Raw genomic sequence first — 26206 nt, forward strand, 5'->3', positions numbered from 1 at the left:
CTGACGTGTATAAGGGGTACTACTGTGCAGTGACGTGTATAAGGGGTACTACTGTGCAGCGTGATGTGTATAAGGGGTACTACTGTGTAACTGACGTGTATAAGGGGTACTACTGTGTAGCTGACGTGTATAAGGGGTACTACTTTGCAGAGTGACGTGTATAAGGGGTACTACTGTGTAGCTGACGTGTATAAGGGGTTCTACTGTGCAGTGACGTGTATAAGGGGTACTACTGTGCAGCGTGATGTGTATAAGGGGTACTACTGTGTAGCTGACGTTAATAAGGGGTACTACTGTGTAGCTGATGTGTATAAGGGTTACTACTGTGTAGCTGATGTGTATAAGGGGTACTACTTTGCAGAGTGACGTGTATAAGGGGTACTACTGTGTAGCTGACGTGTATAAGGGGTACTACTGTGCAGTGACGTGTATAAGGGGTACTACTGTGCAGCGTGATGTGTATAAGAGGTACTACTGTGTAGCTGATGTGTATAAGGGTTACTACTGTGTAGCTGACGTGTATAAGGGGTACTACTGTGTAGCTGATGTGTATAAGGGTTACTACTATGTAGGTGACGTAGAAAGGGTATTACTATGTAGCATAATGTGATTAGGGGCCACTACTGTGAATATGAATAATGGACACTACGATGTGGTGTAATATGAATCAGGGACACTGTGCACCAATTCTCTTTCTGGCACAGGGCACCAAAAAAGTATATTTATGGCTCTGCTTGAGGGGGCCCTTGGTAACTAACTTCTAGGGGCCCTCAAATAAAATTGACTCCGTAACAAACAGTGCCCCCCCCCATGATAATGCCTCCATATGCCATGGTGTGCCTCCACCCCTCTATACACCATAGTGCCCCCATGTATGCATGCAGTGCAGAATGGCTCCTGTGCAGTGGTCAGGTCATGTTGGGGGTATAGTGTCCTATGTCTGTATAGGGTGTAATAGATGTATTATGGTCAGCGGTCAGGACATGTTGGGGGTGTAGTGTCCTATGTCTGTATAGGGTGTAATAGATGTATTATGGTCAGTGGTCAGGACATGTTGGGGTGTAGTGTCCTATGTCTGTATAGGGTGTAATAGACGTATTATGGCCAGCGGTCAGGACATGTTGAGGTGTAGTGTCCTATGTCTGTATAGGGTGTAATAGATGTATTATGGCCAGTGGTCAGGACATGTTGGGGTGTAGTGTCCTATGTCTGTATAGGGTGTAATAGATGTATTATGGCCAGTGGTCAGGACATGTTGGGGTGTAGTGTCCTACAGTATGTCTGTACAGGGTGTAATAGATGTATTATGGTCAGTGGTCAGGACATGTTGGGGGTGTAGTGTCCTACAGTATGTCTGTACAGGGTGTAATAGACGTATTATGGCCAGCGGTCAGGACATGTTGAGGTGTAGTGTCCTATGTCTGTATAGGGTGTAATAGATGTATTATGGCCGGCGGTCAGGACATGTTGGGGTGTAGTGTCCTATGTCTGTATAGGGTGTAATAGATGTATTATGGCCAGCGGTCAGGACATGTTGGGGGTGTAGTGTCCTATGTCTGTATAGGGTGTAATAGACGTATTATGGCCAGTGGTCAGGACATGTTATAGGGTGTAGTGTCCTATGTCTGTATAGGGTGTAATAGATGTATTATGGCCAGCGGTCAGGACATGTTGTGGTGTAGTGTCCTATGTCTGTGTAGGTGTAATAGATGTATTATGGCCGGTGGTCAGGACATGTTGGGGTGTAGTGTCCTATGTCTGTATAGGGTGTAATAGATGTATTATGGTCAGTGGTCAGGACATGTTGGGGTGTAGTGTCCTATGTATGTATAGGGTGTAATAGATGTATTATGGCCAGCGGTCAGGACATGTTGGGGTGTAGTGTCCTATGTCTGTATAGGGTGTAATAGATGTAGTATTGCCAGTGGTCAGGACATGTTGGGGGTGTAGTGTCCTATGTCTGTATAGGGTGTAATAGATGTATTATGGCCAGCGGTCAGGACATGTTGGGGTGTAGTGTCCTACGTCTGTATAGGGTGTAATAGATGTATTATGGACAGTGGTCAGGACATGTTGGGGTGTAGCGTCCTATGTCTGTATACGGTGTAATAGATGTATTATGGTCGGCGGTAAGGACATGTTGGGGTGTAGTGTCCTATGTCTGTATAGGGTGTAATAGATGTATTATGGCCGGCGGTCAGGACATGTTGAGGTGTAGTGTCCTATGTCTGTATAGGGTGTAATAGATGTATTATGGCCAGTGGTCAGGACATGTTGGGGTGTAGTGTCCTACAGTATGTCTGTACAGGGTGTAATAGATGTATTATGGTCAGTGGTCAGGACATGTTGGGGTATAGTGTCCTATGTCTGTATAGGGTATAATAGATGTATTATGGCCAGTGGTCAGGACATGTTGGGGTATTGTCCTATGTCTGTATAGGGTATAATAGATGTATTATGGTCAGCGGTCAGGGCATGTTGGGGGTGTAGTGTCCTATGTCTGTATAGGGTGTAATAGATGTATTATGGTCAGCGGTCAGGACATGTTGAGGTGTAGTGTCCTATGTCTGTATAGGGTGTAATAGATGTATTATGGCCGGCGGTCAGGGCATGTTGGGGGTGTAGTGTCCTATGTCTGTATAGGGTGTAATAGATGTATTATGGCCAGCGGTCAGGACATGTTGGGGTGTAGTGTCCTATGTCTGTATAGGGTGTAATAGATGTATTATGGCCAGTGGTCAGGACATGTTGGGGTGTAGTGTCCTATGTCTGTATAGGGTATAATAGATGTATTATGGCCAGTGGTCAGAAAAAAGAAACGTGTTGACCATTTTTTTTCAACCACTGTCTGGTTGAATCGTTCCGCTACGTGTGTGGACGGAATGCGTTTTTTCCACTGCGTATGCGTACCTTTCGCAATGCGCATGTGCGACGATTAACCTATCAAAAAGACGAGTCCGATCACAGACATACAAAATGGGCGTTTTTATGGGAGAGGCTAGAAAACAGGGCGAAACTGGGCGTATCCCTGGGCGTACATGGGGGTGTGTACCCAAACTGCAGAGGTGCATCTGATTGGCTCGGCAAGCGGTCGGGACACTTAACCATCGGTCCGCCAAAAACTTCTCCCTAGCACTCTTAGACCATCCGGCTAAATACGGCCGCAAGCGTTCGGCTCATTAACGCGAACACACCTAAAATACTGACACCTGAACGCAATAATACGCAATGCTGCAGGCAATTTACTATAATGACCCAATTGAGTACCTGCAAGCCATACACTGCCCAGATGCACATTGGAAGGTTCACTTTCTACACTTGCCACCGTTCCAAGCATCCAAACATCTACACCCTTAATGCAAGTGTGCCTGTCATGTTAGGACAACAGGACACACAATTCACAGGAGTCGACATGTGTCAACACTCACACTTGCACCAAACACAATAAATATACATGTAATGAGGGTTCAATTGTAGATTAAGGAAGACAAATGGGGTAATATAAAGCAATCAAAAAATCAAACAGCATATTTTGGTAACTGTTAGAAGCTAAGTTATAAGGGAATAATTGCTGGACCATATATGTGAAGCGTACGTCACCATGCTCGGGCGTACGCTTCCTCTTACGATCGGAGAAACATGCTCAGTCTCCGAGCGAAAAGGCTGAGATCCGTCCGAGCACGGTAGCATACACTCATATGCACGCCACTCCCCTTTGCTGGCTTATTCCACCGACCGTGTGCAGATGTTCTGTGGGCGGACTCACGGTCACCAAGAGTGAGCGGTTTGTTCGGACCGGCACACCCGCAGTCGTTCGCCCGATCCAACCTGAATAAGGGCCATTATGCCACACATCGCAATTCCTCTGACACATGATACCGCATACCATTTTCCAGGGTTAATGTCCATTGCCAAAGGTTAAGGACGGACCTCTAACATAATCAAGCTCGCCTCCACTTCGACCAATGTTGTGATTTGTGGGTCCCCAGGCGGGGGCGGGGCTAAAATGTAACAACTCCCTGTGATTGGCGCTCGATCCTGGCCCCTTCACTAGGGTGCGGGCAGAATGAAGGAGATTAGTAGGTCCTCTCTTCTGGGTTTGAGTGGGGCACCATAGAAAATTGGGAGCTTAACACAACTTCTTGGAATGTACTATGCACCAGCTGGCTGCACAATTCACATAAATCATAATTATTAAATAGTATTTTTAGTTTTGACACAAAATTATAATTTTTTTGTCATTTGACTTATTGGTGCTGATAATGTGCCGGATCTACATGGCACTGGCCACGCCCCCTCTGCTTCTCATAAAAGACCCTTGATTATTTTCAGCCCGTGGGGTAGCTGAGAGGCTTAGTTATGATGTACCTGACGTAGATTACATACAAAGTGAGGTCTGAGTACCTGATATGCATTACCCGGGCACTTTATGGGAAGGAGAACAGTCACACCAGGCTGACATTGAACATGTAGCTGCCCCATCTATTCACTCACGAAGCCTTACCCAGCCCTCCCGAGGTCCCATCCCTCTCTGAGCATGGCAGGTTCCGATTGGATGACAGATACAGTTGGGAGATATGGTGTGGCTGATGTGTGCATCATCCATTCACTTCCCCACCGACAGAGTGACACCCCAACCTCTCCGCCACCTGTGGGACTTTGGCTCAGTGCCTTAAAAGTTGTGACTGTGACTATTCCACTGGAATCAGGACAGTTGGGAGGTATGCTGCAAGCTATGCATGTAATAATTACTGCAGACATAAAGGCCCATACACACTAGGCGATTAGCTGAAAACCGCCTAGTGTGTATGCCCCAGCGACGGCTGAGTAACAATGATGAACGCTCCTAAATCATCAATAGCATCCGGGCTTTCAGCCTGGCTGACCAGTCCGCTCCCTCCCCCATTCCAGTATAGTCCCCCCCTCCATTACCACATGAAGCCACTGGCATTGAACAAGAAACTCCAAGCAATTAACATGTAGGTAAGCGGCACTAATGTGGCATAATATGTAAAAGCCATTATGGTATGTGGTATAATGTGTAATGGGCACCACGGTGTGTTGCATAATATTAATCTCTTGCTCATTGGGAAAATAGATAAGTGTGTAAGCACTACTTTGGTGAAAGATATATCTATCAGAGATTTTGGCAAAGCCTTTTAAAATCTCCTAGTGTGTATGGGCCTTAACTTATTGGCAGGGTCTGTACTGGTGGGTACGGCCAATGAGGCTCAGTATTCACTGCTGAAAGAGAGGGGAAGGGACCACAGTTTTGTTGCAAGTATAGTCAGAAAACTGACATTGCATGGCAACTACAGTTTAATGCCAAAAAATGCAAAATCATGCACTTGGGTTGCAAAAATCCAAAGACTAAATATAGTATAAATGGCACTATAATGGAAACTACTGAGGAAGAGAGGGATCTAGGTGTCACTATTTCAGGGGACTTAAAGGCAGATAGGCAATGTAACAAAGCAATGAAGAAGGTAAGTCAGATGCTTGGTTGCATAGGGAGAGGTATCAGCAGTAGAAAGAAAGAATAATGCCACTGTATAGGTCATTGGTACGACCTCACCTAGAGTACTGTGTTCAGTTCTGGAGGCCATATCTCCAGAAGGATATAAATACATTAGAGACTGTACAAAGAAGGGCAACTAAAATGGTGCATGGCCTACATCACATAACATACCAGGAAATACTAAAAGATCTTAATATGTATACTTTAGAGCAGAGAAGGGAAAGGGGGGACATGATAGAAACTGTCACATATAACAAGGGCTTTAACAAGGTACAGGTGGGAGACATTCTTCACAGGAAGAGGAGCAGCAGAACACGAGGACATGCACTGAAACTAGAGGGAGGAAGGTACAGGTGGGAGACATTCTTCACAGGAAGAGGAGCAACAGAACACGAGGACATGCACTGACACTGGGGGGAGGAAGGTACAGGTGGGAGACATTCTTCACAGGAAGAGGAGCAGCAGAACACGAGGACATGCACTGACTCTAGAGGGAGGAAGGTACAGGTGGGAGACATTCTTCACAGGAAGAGGAGCAACAGAACATGAGGACATGCACTGACACTGGGGGGAGGAAGGTACAGGTGGGAGACATTCTTCACAGGAAGAGGAGCAACAGAACACGAGGACATGCACTGACACTAGAGGGAGGAAGGTACAGGTGGGAGACATTAGTCACAGGAAGAGGAGCAGCAGAACACGAGGACATGCACTGACACTGGGGGGAGGAAGGTACAGGTGGGAGACATTCTTCACAGGAAGAGGAGCAGCAGAACACGAGGACATGCACTGACACTAGAGGGAGGAAGGTACAGGTGGGAGACATTAGTCACAGGAAGAGGAGCAGCAGAACACGAGGACATGCACTGACACTAGAGGGAGGAAGGTACAGGTGGGAGACATAAGTCACAGGAAGAGGAGCAGCAGAACACGAGGACATGCACTGACACTAGGGGGAGGAAGGTACAGGTGGGAGACATTCTTCACAGGAAGAGGAGCAGCAGAACACGAGGACAGGCACTGACACTAGAGGGAGGAAGGTACAGGTGGGAGACATTCTTCACAGGAAGAGGAGCAGCAGAACACGAGGACATGCACTGACACTAGAGGGAGGAAGGTACAGGTGGGAGACATTAGTCACAGGAAGAGGAGCAGCAGAACACGAGGACATGCACTGACACTAGGGGGATGAAGGTACAGGTGGGAGACATTCTTCACAGGAAGAGGAGCAGCAGAACACGAGGACATGCACTGACACTAGAGGGAGGAAGGTACAGGTGGGAGACATTCTTCACAGGAAGAGGAGCAGCAGAACACGAGGACATGCACTGACACTAGGGGGAGGAAGGTACAGGTGGGAGACATTCTTCACAGGAAGAGGAGCAGCAGAACACGAGGACATGCACTGACACTAGAGGGAGGAAGATTCAGGGGAAATGTGAGGAAGAATTTTTTCACAGAAAGAGTAGTAGATAAGTGGAATAGCCTCCCATCAGATGTGGTAGAGGCAAATACAGTAGTACAATGTAAACATGCTTGGGATAGGCATATTGATATCCTTACAGAGAAATAAGAATCAAATATGGTTTGAGGTAACATGTTTAGTAAAGGGGCAGACTAGATGGGCCAAGTGGTTCTTATCTGCTGTCACATTCTGTGTTTCTCTGAGGTTTCCTCTGCCGCGTGCGCTTAGACAACATGAAGTTGCAGCCTTGGTGTCGGAGACCAGTTGTTTCCATGTTTGTATCTCAGCTTGTTATTACACAATGTAACAATCATTGTTACATTGTGTAATAACAAACCACACTAGAGAAACGGCAGCACTTAGTGAGAGTTCCCGCTGGATTGGATAAAGGGGGCAGGAATCTGGTGGGAGTAACATAGTGGGTTCTAATTCGGGCTATAGGAGATAACATTGGAATTTGCAGCAGATAACATTCCTGCACTGATCTAGGACCGCTGCCAGGCCGGTTGCCTAGTAACACAAATCCTAGGTACAGGTGTACGGTGCAGTAATTAACACACCCAAATCTCTCTGCACATGTTACATCTTCCCCACCTGCAGCGCAGCATGGTTTTGTACAGTTGTGTGCTTTTTTTTGTTGCTAACCCAGGCCTTATATCCAAATATCTACTTTCCCTTTTTATGTTGCAAACAATTTCCCTGGTTACTAATTATCTCCTTTGTTTGATCACAATGACGCGTCGCACAGATTGTTGTATTTGCTGAGAGCGGCAGACTAGTCACATTCATATACCAAATACAAAACATGAAACCGTATCCAACCATGTTTGGCTGGGGCGTAGCAGAGGGGACTTTCCACGTCCAGCATTAGATGTTGGGGATCCTTCGTCCAATGCTGCTGGAGTTACAGTGACATCCTGCGGACCTTGGGGACACAGGCGGCGTAAGTGTCACAATGTCCGTTCTCTGTATTCCTTGCCACGTGTTCCCTTCAGTTAAAATGAATTATCTATGTCGGATCTGTGTATCTGACTCTCCGGCGCTGAGGAGTCTCATAGCACCTTATAAATAAATTCTGATGACTGTGTTATCTAGGCCGGAATTGCCAGCTGCCGGCTAAATATATATAGATCCTAATTAAATGACTAAGAGGACTGTTCATCATTCAGTCATAGACGAGATCTCGCTTTCTGTGTCTACGATGCATACTGGAATAATGAATCGCGTTACGCAGGACATCTCACAGAAACGCCCTGATTACCTGACAGTCCTGCTGGGACAATGCTGTCCCCATGCATCAGTATTAGGAGATACGTTCAGTTTGATGCCGCCTGCAGGTGTTAGTTCCTGGGAAGGAGGTCTGGGTTGCAAAGAGACAATTCAACAGATTTTTCAGACTCCTTGAATCACTGGCCCAGAATAGAAAAGTCATCAGCCTGATGGTTAGTAACATGGAGTTGCGACCCCATGCTGAGAAGGCCAGGACCCACAGTTTGAGAACCGCTGCCTTAGTACATACATGAATCTATCTGATGCATTTTGATCTAAGATGCCCCATGTATTTGAATCAAAATTGTTGAACAAATTAGTTTTTTTTTTGTTTTTTAAATAAAATCTATATATCCAAAGCTTCGATAGGTGAATGGATTTACTCCTCTTACTACTAAGCTAAACCATTTCAAGATGTAACAGGAGAAATTCTGCAAGAACTGGGCTATAGAGGAGGCTGCCTGAGCACCTGGATGGTTCCTAATTACAGCCTACTGCCCCCTTCCCCTCTGACGTATGGTGTCATAGGTTCATACTCATACTGTATCATGTCATTGTTTCCCCACCCCCGCTGTGCAATGCCTTTGGAAAATGGCGGGAGCTGGACCACAATGGTGCGGCTGTAGACCACACCTCCTACCTGGGCACCTCTTTGAGAGTCTCCCAGAGCGTCAATTTAAAACCTCTAAACATACGAGTACAAGGTACCAACTTTTGGACCATTCTATATTCTGTATATGTATAAATATTGCATTTGTTATCTGCACGTTCTAACTTTATACTATACCTTTTTGGGGTCTATGTACTAAGCATTAAATGAGATTAAAGTCTCTTTCTTGTCACCAGGCCCAAACTATACAGGACATGGAACAATAACTTACATGAGTCTCTGTCATTTCAGGTTGAACACTACAAAAATCTGCCAAACTGGGAATGGAAGGGACCGTAATCATGAATGATGTGGCCCAAAAGGCGGAGGTAGGTAGAATAAACATATACACGTGTAATTAACACTTATCATGGTACAACTGGTATATTGTACAGATATTCCCATTAGGTTGCAGCTGTTACATATAACTTAACATCACATGTAGTGAGGTCAGTGGCTGGTGAGACAAAAGCAGTCAGCAACAACTCACTATGACATGAGTGGAGAGAGATCTGTCCTAGTTCACCAGTGTGCCCTCCATATTTCTTTCTTGTTGCCCTCCTAACAGCTGGAGGCCAGTGGTCTATACCTCCAATGTCTCCGGGAGTTACACAACTACTGTAAGTGTACCACACTCTTCCACACACACATATACAAGGTTACAACAAAGTCATTTTATGTGTATGTAGTCCAACCTTGCTAATGATGCCTTGCTGCTCTGCTCTAGTTCCAAACAGCGAGGTGCTCATATGGAACATGTGTGTATTGGGGCAGCACGGATGGTGTAATGGTTAGCATTACTGCCTCACAGCACTGAGGTCATGGGTTCTATCCTCACCATGTGTTATATATACGGGGCAGTACGGACGGTGTAATGGTTACATTACTGCCTCACAGCGCTGAGGTCATGGGTTCTATCTCCACCATGTGTTATATATACGGGGCAGTACGGATGGTGTAATGGTTACATTACTGCCTCACAGCACTAAGGTCATGGGTTCTATCCTCACCATGTGTTATATATATACGGGGCAGTACGGATGGTGTAATGGTTAGCATTACTGCCTCACAGCGCTGAGGTCATGGGTTCTATCCTCAACATGTTTTATATATACGGGGCAGTACGGATGGTGTAATGGTTAGCATTACTGCCTCACAGCACTGAGGTCATGGGTTCTATCCTCACCATGTTTTATATATACGGGGCAGTACGGATGGTGTAATGGTTAGCATTACTGCCTCACAGCGCTAAGGTCATGGGTTCTATTCCACCATGTGTTATATATATACGGGGCAGTACGGATGGTGTAATGGTTACATTACTGCCTCACAGCACTGAGGTCATGGGTTCTATCCCCACCATGTGTTATATATAGGGCAGTACGGATGGTGTAATGGTTACATTACTGCCTCACAGCACTAAGGTCATGGGTTCTATCCTCACCATGGCCCTTATTCTGGTTGGTGCGGTCAGAGCCGCACACGGGGCTCCGACCGCACAAACCAAGGGCCGCCCACCGGACGGATCGCCACGGCCGTCCGTACACGGACGGCTGGCGATCCGCACAAAAATGGTGGAGGCTACGCCTCCACCATGGTGGGAGCTGCCCCCTGCCTTCGATGGTCGACGACCATCGAAGGCAGGCCCGCACGCCGCGGCAGCTCCCGCAAGCTCAGACCACACGGACAATCGTCCGTGTGGGAGCTTGTAAGGGGGCTGAAAGCTGACATCCGGCGACGTCAGCTTTCCGCCCCCATGTCATGGTAATGAGGGCGTCATGCCCTCATTACCATGCATACGCCCCGCGTTTTCATGGGAACGCCCATGAAACGCGGGGCGTACACATAGGGAAATGAGGGGCTGAAGCCCCTCACGCCCCTATACGCCCCCTTTGCGGCGGACGAAATCCGTCTGCGGCGAAGGGGGCTGCACATGCGCAGAATGACCTCTGCGCATGTGCAGACCACAAACATCGGCGGTACGGCCGCACGCGGGCCGTACCGTGCCGATCTGAATAAGGGCCCATGTGTTATATATATACGGGGCAGTACGGATGGTGTAATGGTTAGCATTACTGCCTCACAGCGCTGAGGTCATGGGTTCTATCCTCAACATGTTTTATATATACGGGGCAGTACGGATGGTGTAATGGTTAGCATTACTGCCTCACAGCACTGAGGTCATGGGTTCTATCCTCACCATGTTTTATATATACGGGGCAGTACGGATGGTGTAATGGTTAGCATTACTGCCTCACAGCGCTAAGGTCATGGGTTCTATTCCACCATGTGTTATATATATACGGGGCAGTACGGATGGTGTAATGGTTACATTACTGCCTCACAGCACTGAGGTCATGGGTTCTATCCCCACCATGTGTTATATATAGGGCAGTACGGACGGTGTAATGGTTAGCATTACTGCCTCACAGCGCTAAGGTCATGGGTTCTATTCCACCATGTGTTATATATATACGGGGCAGTACGGATGGTGTAATGGTTGGCATTACTGCCTCACAGCACTGAGGTCATGGGTTCAAATCCCACCATGTGTTATATATACGGGGCAGTACGGACGGTGTAATGGTTAGCATTACTGCCTCACGGCGCTGAGGTCATGGGTTCTATTCCCACCATGTGTTATATATACGGGGCAGTACGGGTGGTGTAATGGTTAGCATTACTGCCTCACAGCGCTGAGGTCATGGGTTCTATCCCCACCATGTGTTATATATACGGGGCAGTATGGAGGGTGTAATGGTTAGCATTACTGCCTCACAGTGCTGAGGTCATGGGTTCAATACCCACCATGGCTCTAACTGTGTGGGGTTTGTTTATTCTCCCCGTGCTTGCGTGGGTTTCCTCCGGGTACTCCAGTTTCCTTCCACAATCAAAAAATATACTGGTAGGGTAATTGGCTCCCAACAACAACAAAAAACCTTAGAATGTCTGTGTGTGCGTGTACATGGGGTAGGGAATATAGATTGTAAGCTCCAATGGGACAGGGACTGATGCGAGTGTTCAACTATACTCTGTACAGCGCTGTGGAATATGTGTGCGCTATATAATAACTGGTAGTAATATTCTCTTTACAGCGCTGCGGAACATGTGTGCTCTATATAATAACTGGTAATAATATTCTCTGTACAGCGCTGCGGAATATGTGTGTGCTATATAATAACTGGTAATAATAGTCTCTGTACAGCGCTGCGGAATATGTGTGCGCTATATAATAACTGGTAGTAATATTCTCTTTACAGCGCTGCGGAACATGTGTGCGCTATATAATAACTGGTAGTAATATTCTCTGTACAGCGCTGCGGAATATGTGTGCACTATATAATAACTGGTAATAATAGTCTCTGTACAGCGCTGCGGAATATGTGTGCACTATATAATAACTGGTAATAATAATCTCTGTACAGCGCTGTGGAATATGTGTGCGCTATATAATAACTGGTAGTAATATTCTCTGTACAGCGCTGTGGAATATGTGTGCGCTATATAATAACTGGTAGTAATATTCTCTGTACAGCGCTGTGGAATATGTGTGCGCTATATAATAACTGGTAATAATATTCTCTGTACAGCGCTGCGGAATATGTGTGCGCTATATAATAACTGGTAATAATAATCTCTGTACAGCGCTGCAGAATATGTGTGCGCTATATAATAACTGGTAATAATAGTCTCTGTACAGCGCTGGGAAATATGTGTGCGCTATATAATAACTGGTAATAGTCTATGTACAGCGCTGTGGAATATGTGTGCGCTATATAATAACTGGTAATAGTCTCTGTACAGCGCTGTGGAATATGTGTGCGCTATATAATAACTGGTAGTAATATTCTCTGTACAGCGCTGTGGAATATGTGTGCGCTATATAATAACTGGTAGTAATATTCTCTGTACAGCGCTGTGGAATATGTGTGCGCTATATAATAACTGGTAATAATATTCTCTGTACAGCGCTGCGGAATATGTGTGCGCTATATAATAACTGGTAGTAATATTCTCTGTACAGCGCTGTGGAATATGTGTGCGCTATATAATAACTGGTAGTAATATTCTCTGTACAGCGATGTGGAATATGTGTGCGCTATATAATAACTGGTAATAATAATCTCTGTACAGCGCTGCAGAATATGTGTGCGCTATATAAATAACTGGTAATATTCTCTGTACAGCGCTGTGGAATATGTGTGCACTATATAATTACTGGTAATAATAATCTCTGTACAGCGCTGCGGAATATGTGTGCGCTATATAATAACTGGTAATAATAGTCTCTGTACAGCGCTGCGGAATATGTGTGCGCTATATAATAACTAGTAATAATAATCTCTGTACAGCGCTGCGGAATATGTGTGCGCTATATAATAACTGGTAATAATACTCTCTGTACAGCGCTGCGGAATATGTGTGCGCTATATAATAACTGGTAATAGTCTCTGTACAGCGCTGCGGAATATGTGTGCGCTATATAATAACTGGTAATAATAATCTCTGTACAGCGCTGCAGAATATGTGTGCGCTATATAATAACTGGTAATAATATTCTCTGTACAGCGCTGAGGAATATGTGTGCGCTATATAATAACTGGTGATAAGTCTCTGTACAGCGCTGCGGAATATGTGTGCGCTATATAATAACTGGTAATAATAATCTCTGTACAGCGCTGCGGAATATGTGTGCGCTATATAATAACTGGTAATAATAGTCTCTGTACAGCGCTGCGGAATATGTGTGCGCTATATAATAACTAGTAATAATAATCTCTATACAGCGCTGCGGAATATGTGTGCGCTATATAATAACTGGTAATAATAGTCTCTGTACAGCGCTGTGGAATATGTGTGCGCTATATAATAACTGGTAATAGTCTCTGTACAGCGCTGCGGAATATGTGTGCGCTATATAATAACTGGTAATAATATTCTCTGTACAGCGCTGCGGAATATGTGTGCGCTATATAATAACTGGTAATAATAATCTCTGTACAGCGCTGCGGAATATGTGTGCGCTATATAATAACTGGTAATAATATTCTCTGTACAGCGATGCGGAATATGTGTGCGCTATATAATAACTGGTAATAATAGTCTCTGTACAGCGCTGAGGAATATGTGTGCGCTATATAATAACTGGTAATAATAGTCTCTGTACAGCGCTGTGGAATATGTGTGCGCTATATAATAACTGGTAATAGTCTCTGTACAGCGCTGCGGAATATGTGTGCGCTATATAATAACTGGTAATAATATTCTCTGTACAGCGCTGCGGAATATGTGTGCGCTATATAATAACTGGTAATAATAATCTCTGTACAGCGCTGCGGAATATGTGTGCGCTATATAATAACTGGTAATAATATTCTCTGTACAGCGATGCGGAATATGTGTGCGCTATATAATAACTGGTAATAATAGTCTCTGTACAGCGCTGAGGAATATGTGTGCGCTATATAATAACTGGTGATAAGTCTCTGTACAGCGCTGCGGAATATGTGTGCGCTATATAATAACTGGTAATAATAATCTCTGTACAGCGCTGAGGAATATGTGTGCGCTATATAATAACTGGTGATAAGTCTCTGTACAGCGCTGCGGAATATGTGTGCGCTATATAATAACTGGTAATAATAATCTCTGTACAGCGCTGCGGAATATGTGTGCGCTATATAATAACTGGTAATAATAATCTCTGTACAGCGCTGAGGAATATGTGTGCGCTATATAAATAACTGGTAATAATATTCTCTGTACAGCGATGCGGAATATGTGTGCGCTATATAATAACTGGTAATAATAGTCTCTGTACAGCGCTGAGGAATATGTGTGCGCTATATAATAACTGGTGATAAGTCTCTGTACAGCGCTGCGGAATATGTGTGCGCTATATAATAACTGGTAATAATAATCTCTGTACAGCGATGCGGAATATGTGTGCGCTATATAATAACTGGTAATAATAGTCTCTGTACAGCGCTGAGGAATATGTGTGCGCTATATAATAACTGGTGATAAGTCTCTGTACAGCGCTGCGGAATATGTGTGCGCTATATAATAACTGGTAATAATAATCTCTGTACAGCGCTGAGGAATATGTGTGCGCTATATAATAACTGGTGATAAGTCTCTGTACAGCGCTGCGGAATATGTGTGCGCTATATAATAACTGGTAATAATAATCTCTGTACAGCGCTGCGGAATATGTGTGCCCCGTATAAGAAACTGTTAATAAATAAATGATAAAAATCTGCCAGAGGCCCAGCTACACTGCAGCCCATTGGGCACGGGGGTAGGTGCCATATAGCGGAACATGATATCTGAGAGGTTTCTATATCCCTGCACGACGTCTGCTGGTAACTCTACTCCCTGTAGAACACAGAACTACTCCACTTGGAATATTAATCTCTGGCTGGATTGCTAACCCTATATCTGCACCCAGGGGCTGCCAGAAGATACCGTATTCTATTCCCTGATTTACATTCTAAGAAGAAGGAGGGTTTATTTATTACTTTGTTATCTAAGGTCCTGATTACTGCACTGGTGATATTGTAGCATTCCGCGAGCCACATTCTGGATACCCTAATGTCATGCTTACACGAGTTGCTGGTCACACTCTGATTGCGCTAATAGTGGCCCCTTCATCCTGGTAAGGTTACAGGGAATACATATACAGTGTTGGGTTACAGATGACTGTATGGCGGCTGCAGTTCTCCCGTAGCAGGGGGAAGGGTCTAGCAGAGGGTCCTAATAATTACTTCTGTGATACACTGTGGGGGCAGATCTGTTACCGGTAGCCGCTGTGACTGAACTAAAGTAACAAACTGGGTACAACCATGTCAGCACTCCACAGAAGTAAGCAGGGGAGGTGTCCCCCTGCCTGCACCCATGATGGTTTGTCATAGTCTGTGCCTCTGTACATGTCCCAGAAGTGTTTTGGTTTCCTCCAATGTTCAAAGAACATACTGGAAGGTTAACTGGCTTTGTTTTGGTTGACATTTAATTGGTCAACACCAGATGGTCAAAAGGTACAAAAAGTCGACAGATGAACAGCCAATAGTGGTTAAGGTCAACAAGGTTAAAAATATCACCATAGTAACAGCCGACAAATAAATAGCCAACATATGAAAAGGTTGACATGGGTCTTACATGTTTTTTTGGGGTTATCAATTTAATTTGTAGATCTGGTAACATGGACCCCCAGTGAGTATACTGCGTTCCCTCAGATGGCTCTCTCCGCTCGCCATGCTTGCCACTCATTCTCATTCCTACTCCGAGTCCATGTGGATGATAAAGTGTGAACACATAAAAAAAATGGGGAAAAATTGGTGTCGACCTTTTCACGTGTCTACTATTGTCACGTTTGCTGGTGTCCACCTTGTCAAAGTCGACCACGTGGTGTCCAATTATTGACTGTTGATCTATCAGACAGATCCCATTGCAGACTCGCATCGCTCGGCGTGCTCCGGGCAAGGTGGCCAGTCTGCTTTGGTGGCTGCAGGTAACTATTTCCATTAGATGCCAAGGGGATAGTAAATCATGTTTGGAAAACCCCAAGAATGTGTTGACCATTGCCATGTAGCTGCCGACCTATTGACTGTCGACCCAATACATTGTTCAATTCTCATCCCGATACCCTGAAAGACATTGACCCAAGTGTGTGTGTGTGTGTGTGTGTGTGTGTGGGTGATTCTACATCCATGTGGTAGGGAATTAGACTGTAAGCTCCTGTGGGACAGGGACTGATGTGAATGATAAGGTACCAGCCAACCAGCTCTTAGCTGTCATTGCCTGTAACACGGCAGCTAGGAGCTGGTGGCTGTTACTTTATCTTTCTCCAAGCTATGGTAAATCTTCCCAAATGAGAGAAAAGCAAGGGTTACCTTTATAACAAAGAGAGAGAGGGGGAGGGGGGGGGGGAGAGAGAGAGAGAGATAGGGGGGGGGGGGAGAGAGCTGTAACGGGAAATGTTGTTGCAGTAACTGTACCAATACTAGGTGTCCCTGTACGTCCTCAGCTCTTTTCTCTTCGCGCCTTTTCCTATCCAGCTCTCCTTCCCTAATGTCCATCTTGCTCTTCTGTCTTTCCTGTTTCTCTTCTTTTCTCAAGATTCTCCTTTCTACAAGTAAACCTGTCCAAAAATGCTATGTCCCCAAGCTGGACAAGGGAGATGTCATGAATAAGTTTGAAGCCATGCAGAAGGCCAGAGAAGAGCGGAGCCAGAGGAGGAGCACGGACGAGCAGCAGAGGAGGAAAGAGCAATATAATAGGGAGAGGATCTGGAACAAACGGAAGCAAGAGGTTCTCTGTCCTGCTGTGGTCTCATTGTACTGTTGCTGTAATTATGCTGTGCTCATTTGTTATCATGTGGTTACACAACACTAGCCCTCGTCCAATCGGCTGAATAGCAGGGGGTGCGGTCGTTACTAAGGCCACCTAATCCCCTGCCTTTATTGGGCATGTGCCACATCCAGGCCTGCCCCAGTTCCCTGCTCCATACATGGGAGGCCAGAGCGCCATTGCTGGGCCAAATTGCTCTGCACACTGTCCCTCACCTGCTGTTACTGTGTTTGTAGATTTGTGGCTTCGTTAGTGTATAAGACTTAAGATATGATTTCCCAGCATACTACTGTTTGATGAGGGTTACACTTTACTACCGCTACACCTAGAATAATAGTTTTATTTAATGGGGTACATCCATGTGGCTGTAGGCTGTCTTACCTGTTCTAATTACACTAGCTGATGTATGCAGGGTGTTACAGTGTGCTGCGTTACATGTATAGGAATTGCTCTGGATGCCAGGGTCCCTGGTCTCTGCAGACTGTGCTGTGATCTCTGTAATGCTCTTACTAGTTACAAGTCTGTGTACAGATGCTGCGATGCCTGGCTGCACCTGTATCTCTGTGAAGGTGCTCTGCCAGCGGTCCCCAAGTCCAGTCCTCAGGAACCCTAGCAGGTCATGTTTTCCCAGACATTCTAGCTTGCGCACAGGTGTACTCATTACTGCCTGCGAATAATCTAATACTCCGGCTATAGACTGATCTGGTCCTGCGAGTAATCTAATGCTCCGGCTGTAAACTGATCTGGTCCTGCGAGTTATCTAATGCTCCGGCTATAGACTGATCTGGTCCTGCGAGTAATCTAATGCTCCGGCTATAGACTGATCTGGTCCTGCGAGTAATCTAATGCTCCGGCTATAGACTGATCTGGTCCTGCGAGTAATCTAATGCTCCGGCTATAGACTGATCTGGTCCTGCGAGTAATCTAATGCTCCGGCTATAGACTGATCAGGTCCTGCGAGTAATCTAATGCTCTGGCTATAGACTGATCTGGTCCTGCGAGTAATCTAATGCTCCGGCTGTAGACTGATCTGGTCCTGCGAGTGATCTAATGCTCCGGCTATAGACTGATCAGGTCCTGCGAGTAATCTAATGCTCCGGCTATAGACTGATCTGGTCCTGCGAGTAATCTAATGCTCCGGCTGTAGACTGATCTGGTCCTGCGAGTGATCTAATGCTCCGGCTATAGACTGATCTGGTCCTGCGAGTAATCTAATGCTCCGGCTATAGACTGATCTGGTCCTGCGAGTTATCTAATGCTCCGGCTATAGACTGATCTGGTCCTGCGAGTAATCTAATGCTCCGGCTATAGACTGATCTGGTCCTGCGAGTAATCTAATGCTCCAGCTATAGACTGATCTAGTCCTGCGAGTAATCTAATGCTCCGGCTATAGACTGATCTGGTCCTGCGAGTAATCTAATGCTCCAGCTATAGACTGATCTAGTCCTGCGAGTAATCTAATGCTCCGGCTATAGACTGATCTGATCCTGCGAGTGATCTAGTGCTCCGGCTATAGACTGATCTGGTCCTGCGAGTAATCTAATGCTCCGGCTATAGACTGATCTGGTCCTGCGGGTAATCTAATGCCCCGGCTATAGACGGATCTGGTCCTGCGAGTAATCTAATGCTCCGGCTATAGACTGAACTGGTCCTGCGAGTAATCTAATGCTCCGGCTATAGACTGATCTGGTCCTGCGAGTAATCTAATGCTCCGGCTATAGACTGATCTGGTCCTGCGAGTAATCTAATGCTCCGGCTATTGATTGATCTGGTCCTGCGAGTGATCTAATGCTCCGGCTGTAGACTGATCTGGTCCTGCGAGTAATCTAATGCTCCGGCTATAGACTGATCTGGTCCTGCGAGTAATCTAATGCTCCGGCTATAGACAGATCTGGTCCTGCGAGTAATTTAGTGCTCTGGCTATTGATTGATCTGGTCCTGCGAGTAATCTAATGCTCCGGCTATAGACAGATCTGGTCCTGCAAGTAATTTAGTGCTCTGGCTATTGATTGATCTGGTCCTGTGAGTAATCTAATGCTCTGGCTATTGATTGATCTGGTCCTATGAGTAATCTAATGCTCCGGCTATTGGTTGATCTGGTCCTGTGAGTAATCTAATGCTCTGGCTATTGATTGATCTGGTCCTGCGAGTAATCTAATGCTCTGGCTATTGATTGATCTGGTCCTATGAGTAATCTAATGCTTGGTCTATCGAGCCTGTAAGATATAGTATAGATGTCATGCTTTGCTGGAGCTACTCACTGGATTTCTGCATTTCTGTGCAGGTTTATACTCAGTATAGACTGAGTCCTCCAGAAAATCTCCCAGAGGACGGGAACCTTTCTGGATGTAGATCAGTTTTGTAGTTGAGGTGAAAAGTGCAGCGACTCTTTATTTTGGCAATTACGCCGCTGTGAGGAAAGTGAGTGGAAAGTGAGTAGCAGCTAACATATTGGCAGAATCTTAAGCCCTAAGGGATGAAGAGAAAGTGTCAAATTTAATTACAGTTATTACAGTGTACGGTCTCTCCTTATTCTGCTGATGTCTGTAACACGTGCCAGATTTTAAGAATCTCTCTGGTTCCGTGCAAGACGGGAGTAAAACTAAAATAGGGATTACTGCAACTCACACTTATTATTGTAGCAACTGGAGTCATTCCTTATTGCAGTGCCTAGAAGACACTGTGCATCTATACATTGGAACATTTACAAATATTATCAAGGACCTATTCAATCCCGGATGTTTTCGTCTGGGACTCCCCGCTGCAGATTTAGCTCTTTGAAAAGCTGAATCTTCATTTGCGGAAAAGGCACCTAAATTTGCAAATTAGCTCCCGTTTCTACGTGAAAGCTCTTTGCCAATCCACATCTTTTTTTTTACTTTTGGAATCTTACCAAAAGTCAGGAAAACAAAGAATATTGAATAAATTAAATGCAAGTTCGATCTGTTCTACACGAAAGCGCCAGATATTTCTAAGAAATGGAAATATCTGCCGGGATTGAATATCCCCCATAAGGGTAAATTTACGAAAGCTTCTAAAATGGAAAAAACAGTGATGTTCCCTTCAGCACCCAACCAGATCCTGTCCATCGTTTCTCTATTGCATCCATTTTTGGAAGCTTACGTAAATTTGGGGTAGTTACGCAATTCATGACAAAATATCTGTGTGTGGTATGTGTCAATGTAAATAGAAGTAGAATGCAATGTAATCTATCTATAGATTTTATTTCTAAAAATGGCATTTAAAAATTAATTAGTGCCCATCTATGCAAGAAGCTTTATATTCTACCACAAGTGGCTTATGTTAAGTGTAGTGTACTTGTGTCGGTAGTGTGTCATCATTTTACTGATGGCTAAAAGCTTCCAGGTGTATGAACCCTGTGAGGGTGTAACATCAGCCTACGCCCCAATAACTAGTACTCTGTTTAACTTCACCAGATGAAAGAATTACTGGCTTCGGACGATGAAGAAGAGGATAAATCTAAACAAGTAGACAAAGGATTTGTCCCAAAGCTCTCTGGTAAGTGAGATACATCAGCCACAACACACATCACTAAACCAAACAGCACGAACTTGCCTGGAATACGTGACTTTAGCGCCTCCTACTGGTAACTCACCAAACGTTCCTCCTGTATGAAAAAAAGATATCATTTATAAAGGTTCATATACAGTATATATATATATATATATATATATATATATATATATATATTATTAGCACTAATTCAGCCATAGACCAATTTAAAAGTATAGATTTTAAGGTACTTGTTTCCTAGCACGGCCACAATCGCATTGACCTTGTGCCCTTAATAGTGGTATGCGATGGCCCCCGACGCGATGGACCCGATTTCCCATTGAAATGCATTGAAAAGTTAAAAAATCGGGTCGGTCGCGTCGCATGCGGCTAAATAAGCATTAAATGGTCCCGACGCGATGCCCCCGATTTCCCATAGGGAACAATGTTAAATGGCTCAATTTACCCAAATCAACAGGGAACAATGTTAAATGGTCCAGAAACCCCCCAAAACAGCCCTGAACAGTGAAATGGCCCCCCAAAATTAGTTAACGCCACCCCACGATCAACGTGAACCCGAAGCGTGGCGAGCGCAGCGAGCCCGCGAGGGGCGGCGGTACGCGTCCTCCGACCTTTTCATACCCCCACTATCCACGTCGGCGTGGAGTTGAGAATAGAATAGTGTGGCGAGCGCAGCGAGCCACCGAGCCCGAAGCGTGGCGAGCGCAGCGAGCCCCGCGAGGGGACGCGGATACCTTCACAGGTAAACGCGTCCCCTCGCGGGCTTCACAGGTAAACGCGTCGCCACGGACACCTGTGAAGCCCGCGAGGGGACGCGTATAACTGTGAAGGTATCCGCGTCCCCTCGCGGGGCTCACCACGCTTCGGGCTCGGTGGCTCGCCACACTATTCTATTCTCAACTCCACGCCGACGTGGATAGTGGGGGTATGAAAAGGTCAGAGGACGCGTACCGCCGCCCCTCGCGGGCTCGCTGCGCTCGCCACGCTTCGGGTTCACGTTGATCGTGGGGTGGCGTTAACTAATTTTGGGGGGCCATTTCACTGTTCTGGGGTGTTTTTGGGGGTTTCTGGACCATTTAACATTGTTCCCTGTTCATTTGGGTAAATTGAGGCATTTAACATTGTTCCCTATGGGAAATCGGGGGCATCGCGTCGGGACCATCGCATGCGATTTTTTAGCACGCATGCGATGCGACCGATTTGATTTTTTTACCTGCGATGCCCCCGATTAGAATCGGTGTGGCCGTGCTAGGAAACAAGTACCGATTTTAATATTCCATACGTTGATATATATGCATATTATATTATTATTTACAATTTGGAAGGCCAATAATTATGTCACTGTTTTGTAAGCAGCTCCTCTTATACAGTTTATTCACCCTTGTTGTATAGATTACTGCTTATAATATCAATAATACGGTCAGTAAGTATGGCTGCCATCAAAACTTGGGGGGTCAGGACTGATAAAATGGGCAGGGCCCCCTGATTGGCTGCCTGTCCGCAAGCTGCAGTTGGCTTGTGGCTGGGGTGCCAATTCAAGATGCTGCCAGCACTTTCTCCATGGCCACCTGCCTATGCAGTGCAATGAGCTTGGAACATGGCACCAATCCAGGGAAGCGCCCCCTCACTGCTTGGGCCTGTGTCTAGAGTTCCTGCAGCCCCCTTCCTGGTGGCCACCCTGGATAAAACCCTGGAATAGGGACTGCTGGATAAATAATACCTTTCCCACTTACTTTCATGTTTCATAGCAGCAATGCAGCAAAGCCTTGTGTCATTTTATATTGCAGGAACGGTCAAGGGAAAATTTGCAGAGATGGAAAAGCAAAGACAGGACGAGGAGAGGAAAAGAATGGAGGAGGAGCGGAAGCGGAGGCAAGAGCAGGACTTAAAGGAGAAACGGAAAATTCAGCGGGAGCTGGCCAAGAAAGCTGAAGCGGTATGTGACGCTGCTCAGATGAGCCAGGGGCTCCCATCTGGCTGCACATATATATATGTATATATGTTCTCATATGCACCTTGATAAAAGAGCCGGTAGGCTCTGAAACGTCAGTAAACCTGCCGGTCTGTGTCCATTTATTTATTCTTCTGTGTGTATATATATATATATATATATATATATATATATATATATATGTATATATATATATATGCACATTTAGATTGATGCATTTAAGTTGCATCTCAATGTAGCAATACCAAAGACTGAACTCTTCAACTCATCTATACTCCCAACTCTATCCTCCAGTGTAACTAACATTACCATGGTAATCCACAGAGCCTATCAAAATGTTTTTGGTTGGTTGCATGATCACTTCATATCTATATACAAAACAAGAGAGAGAAGATGTCCTGTGTTGGTGCACCAAACAAAGATAAAATTTAACTTTTATTATTTCTTAGTTAAGAACTGCGAGATAAAATGAAAACAGATAACAAAAACAAGGGTAGGGTTCACACAATTTTAAAACCAAGGTGGCAGGCAGATGTTGCAAGGATGTAGGGTTGTGTTTTTACTTGATAAATAGTGTGCGTCTGGTCTGTCCAGATCTTAGGTCTGGCAGATCAGTGGGCGTGTCTGAGCGGAGGTCAAGGTAACCTCTTATAGTAATCGCTTCAAACCCACGGTTTACAGTGCATATATATGGGATTAGTATCCTATGAAGGTCCCAAGGTCATTGGTGGAGATCCACTATCACTGAAGGTTTGTCAGACGATCAGTGAGAGGATAGCTCTCAGGGAGGGTCCCTCCAAGTTTATAAACCCCTCTGATGGGTGCACTGAAACAGTTACAGATCACCCTGTCTGTACGTAGATCCGGCGTGAAAACACTCAAGGATCAGTGCGGGTGTCTATGCACCCCAGGGTGTCATAGCTGCGACAATTCAGGTGGAGCCGCCTCCTAGAGTTTACACATATGCAACAGTCAACACCGTTGTGGGGGCTGTCATAATGTCTCGCTCTCTCCTGAATATGCTCCCACTGCTGCTATATAGTGCACCAGTTGCAGATCGCTCGGTGTGTATGGTCTCTAGCATGGCCCTGAGGAAGCTACTATCTGCGAAGCGCGTGCCGGCTAGCGGTGCGCAGGCAGATGTGTGCAATTTTTGTTACTTTTCATATTAATGTATTTTGATTGTGTGTTGTCCTTAAGCTGCGATAGTCCTTAAACCTGCGCATACTGCCCAGTATATGCAAACACATTGGAGGCGGCTCCAAGTGATTTGGCACAGCCTGCCATACCGGTGGTGTATTCACTTGGGTCCTACACTGGAACGTTTTCCATGCTAGAGACCATACACACCGAGCGATCTGCAACTGGTGCACTATATAGCAGCAGTGGGAGCATATTCAGGAGAGAGCGAGACATTATGACAGCCCCCACAACGGTGTTGACTGTTGCATATGTGTAAACTCTAGGAGGCGGCTCCACCTGAATTGTCGCAGCTATGACACCCTGGGGTGCATAGACACCCGCACTGATCCTTGAGCGTTTTCACGCCAGATCTACATACAGACAGGGTGATCTGTAACTGTTTTAGTGCACCCATCAGAGGGGTTTATAAACTTGGAGGGACCCTCCCTGAGAGCTATCCTCTCACTGATCTTCTGACAAACCTTCAGTGATAGTGGATCTCCACCAATGACCTTGGGACCTTCATAGGATACTAATCCCATATATATGCACTGTAAACCGTGGGTTTGAAGCGATTACTATAAGAGGTTACCTTGACCTCCGCTCAGACACGCCCACTGATCTGCCAGACCTAAGATCTGGACAGACCAGACGCACACTATTCATCAAGTAAAAACACAACCCTACATCCTTGCAACATCTGCCTGCCACCTTGGTTTTAAAATTGTGTGAACCCTACCCTTGTTTTTGTTATCTGTTTTCATTTTATCTCGCAGTTCTTAACTAAGAAATAATAAAAGTTTAATTTTATCTTTGTTTGGTGCACCAACACAGGACATCTTCTCTCTCTTGTTTTGTATACAAATTTCCATGTCCTATGGTAGCACACCCCCAGCATCACATTACTACTAAAATAAATGTTTGCATAAGGGGGTCCACCTCTCTTTGACTAGAGGTCTTGTGCGACCAACCCCCAAAACCTCCTTGTACCTCACTTCATATCTAGTCACATCCCCCTTTCTTTATAGCACACATTTCAGAACACTCTCATAAGCAGGATTCAAACCCATGACAACCGCACTGCAGTCAGACACCTTACTCATGGAGCTATTTTGCTCCTGTATGGAAATTCTGACAGTATTTTGAAATGTGCACATTAAGTAAAGGAGTGATTCGGAACGTTAGGTGGAGATAGGACGGCCAAGTGATGGTGAGGATTAAAGACTAGGAATTCGCAAGTGGGATTGAGTAATTGGTGGCACACTTCACACCACCCTAGTTACAGCCTGGTCATAGATACCACTAGACGTAAAAGCTGACATTCTTCTGACTTACTGTTCATAATAGAAAATGAGAAATATCTAATGATGTACGTATGTGTGTATATATACACATACATGGGCTGCCATTGTTGCGCTATGGTAAATAAGCCAGTGTGGCTAATATGCATGCAGAAGACACATGTATCACCGAGGCGTGTGGAGGGCACCCTACAAGGAGGCTACAACAGAACGTCCTCCTTTTCAGGAGTTTTCAGCAGAGTCCGGCATCATGTAATGACCCTGTGGCATTTCGATGTATAGATGTTTTCCGAGGTCTTGTGAGGTTATCCAGGGTATATTCGTGAGGCACTGAGGCATTTATTTTTGATCATATAAGGCAAGCAAGAGCGTTTGGTAATCTGAAATTCTCATTTAATAGATTGAGGACATTAACTCTGGTGGAAGTGACTTGGACATGGAGGTAAAAAGAAATTTATTCAATCAAAAAATCTTTTTTCATTTTGAATGAATTCCTGTTTATTTTTCCTTTTTTGCTTCTTCTCGTCTTCACTAATACTCACTTGACGAATCAGCAAGAGCCCATTTTTCTTCACAGAAGAATATAAACCATTTTTTTTTTTTTGGCCCAAATAAATCCTCTCCCACTGGCTCAATGCAGCGATGAAAATTCTTCTTTGTCGTCTTTTCTAAACGACTCAAGAGTTTTCATGAGGTCTGGTCTTCACTGAAGAACTATTTTATCTTTTTAGTGTCATACCATCTCTTCTAAAACTTGACCAATTATTGGAAAGGGCTAAACATGCACTTATAACAATCTCAGAGGTGTTTGAAGACTTAGAAGAAAATCCCACAGCAGACATTGGCAGAACATGCTGGGTATAATTGTTCGACACCAAAAAAAAAAAAAACTGGACAGCAAGTTTTTAATCTGTTACTTTCACATGAGAAGATGAACTGGTCTTTAGAAGCCAAACACCTCATCATGATTACTTTGCCAAACACCGGC

General features: G+C 45.1%; 1 protein-coding gene across 16 annotated transcripts in view; it reads left to right on the top strand.

Moving 5' to 3' along the window:
• Nucleotides 1-26206, top strand: part of NEXN (nexilin F-actin binding protein) — a 67848-nt gene that overhangs the window by 17620 nt on the left and 24022 nt on the right. For 7 of the 16 annotated variants that reach the window (XM_083157806.1, XM_083157807.1, XM_083157801.1 and 4 more), the window contains exons 2-6: nt 9154-9230; nt 17020-17211; nt 20688-20769; nt 22572-22720; nt 25619-25660. In XM_083157806.1, the coding sequence (XP_083013932.1) occupies nt 9186-9230; nt 17020-17211; nt 20688-20769; nt 22572-22720; nt 25619-25660 (510 nt within the window). In that variant the 5' untranslated portion in view covers nt 9154-9185. Of the gene's footprint in view, nt 1-7276; nt 7927-9153; nt 9231-17019; nt 17212-20687; nt 20770-22571; nt 22721-25618; nt 25661-26206 lie in introns of those variants that run through there. The other 9 variants (XM_083157816.1, XM_083157810.1, XM_083157811.1 and 6 more) reach the window with 4 other exon arrangements.

This window comes from Crinia signifera, chromosome 8, assembly GCF_055691185.1.
Source record: "Crinia signifera chromosome 8, ASM5569118v1, whole genome shotgun sequence".
In the NCBI taxonomy this organism is placed as follows: domain Eukaryota; kingdom Metazoa; phylum Chordata; class Amphibia; order Anura; family Myobatrachidae; genus Crinia; species Crinia signifera.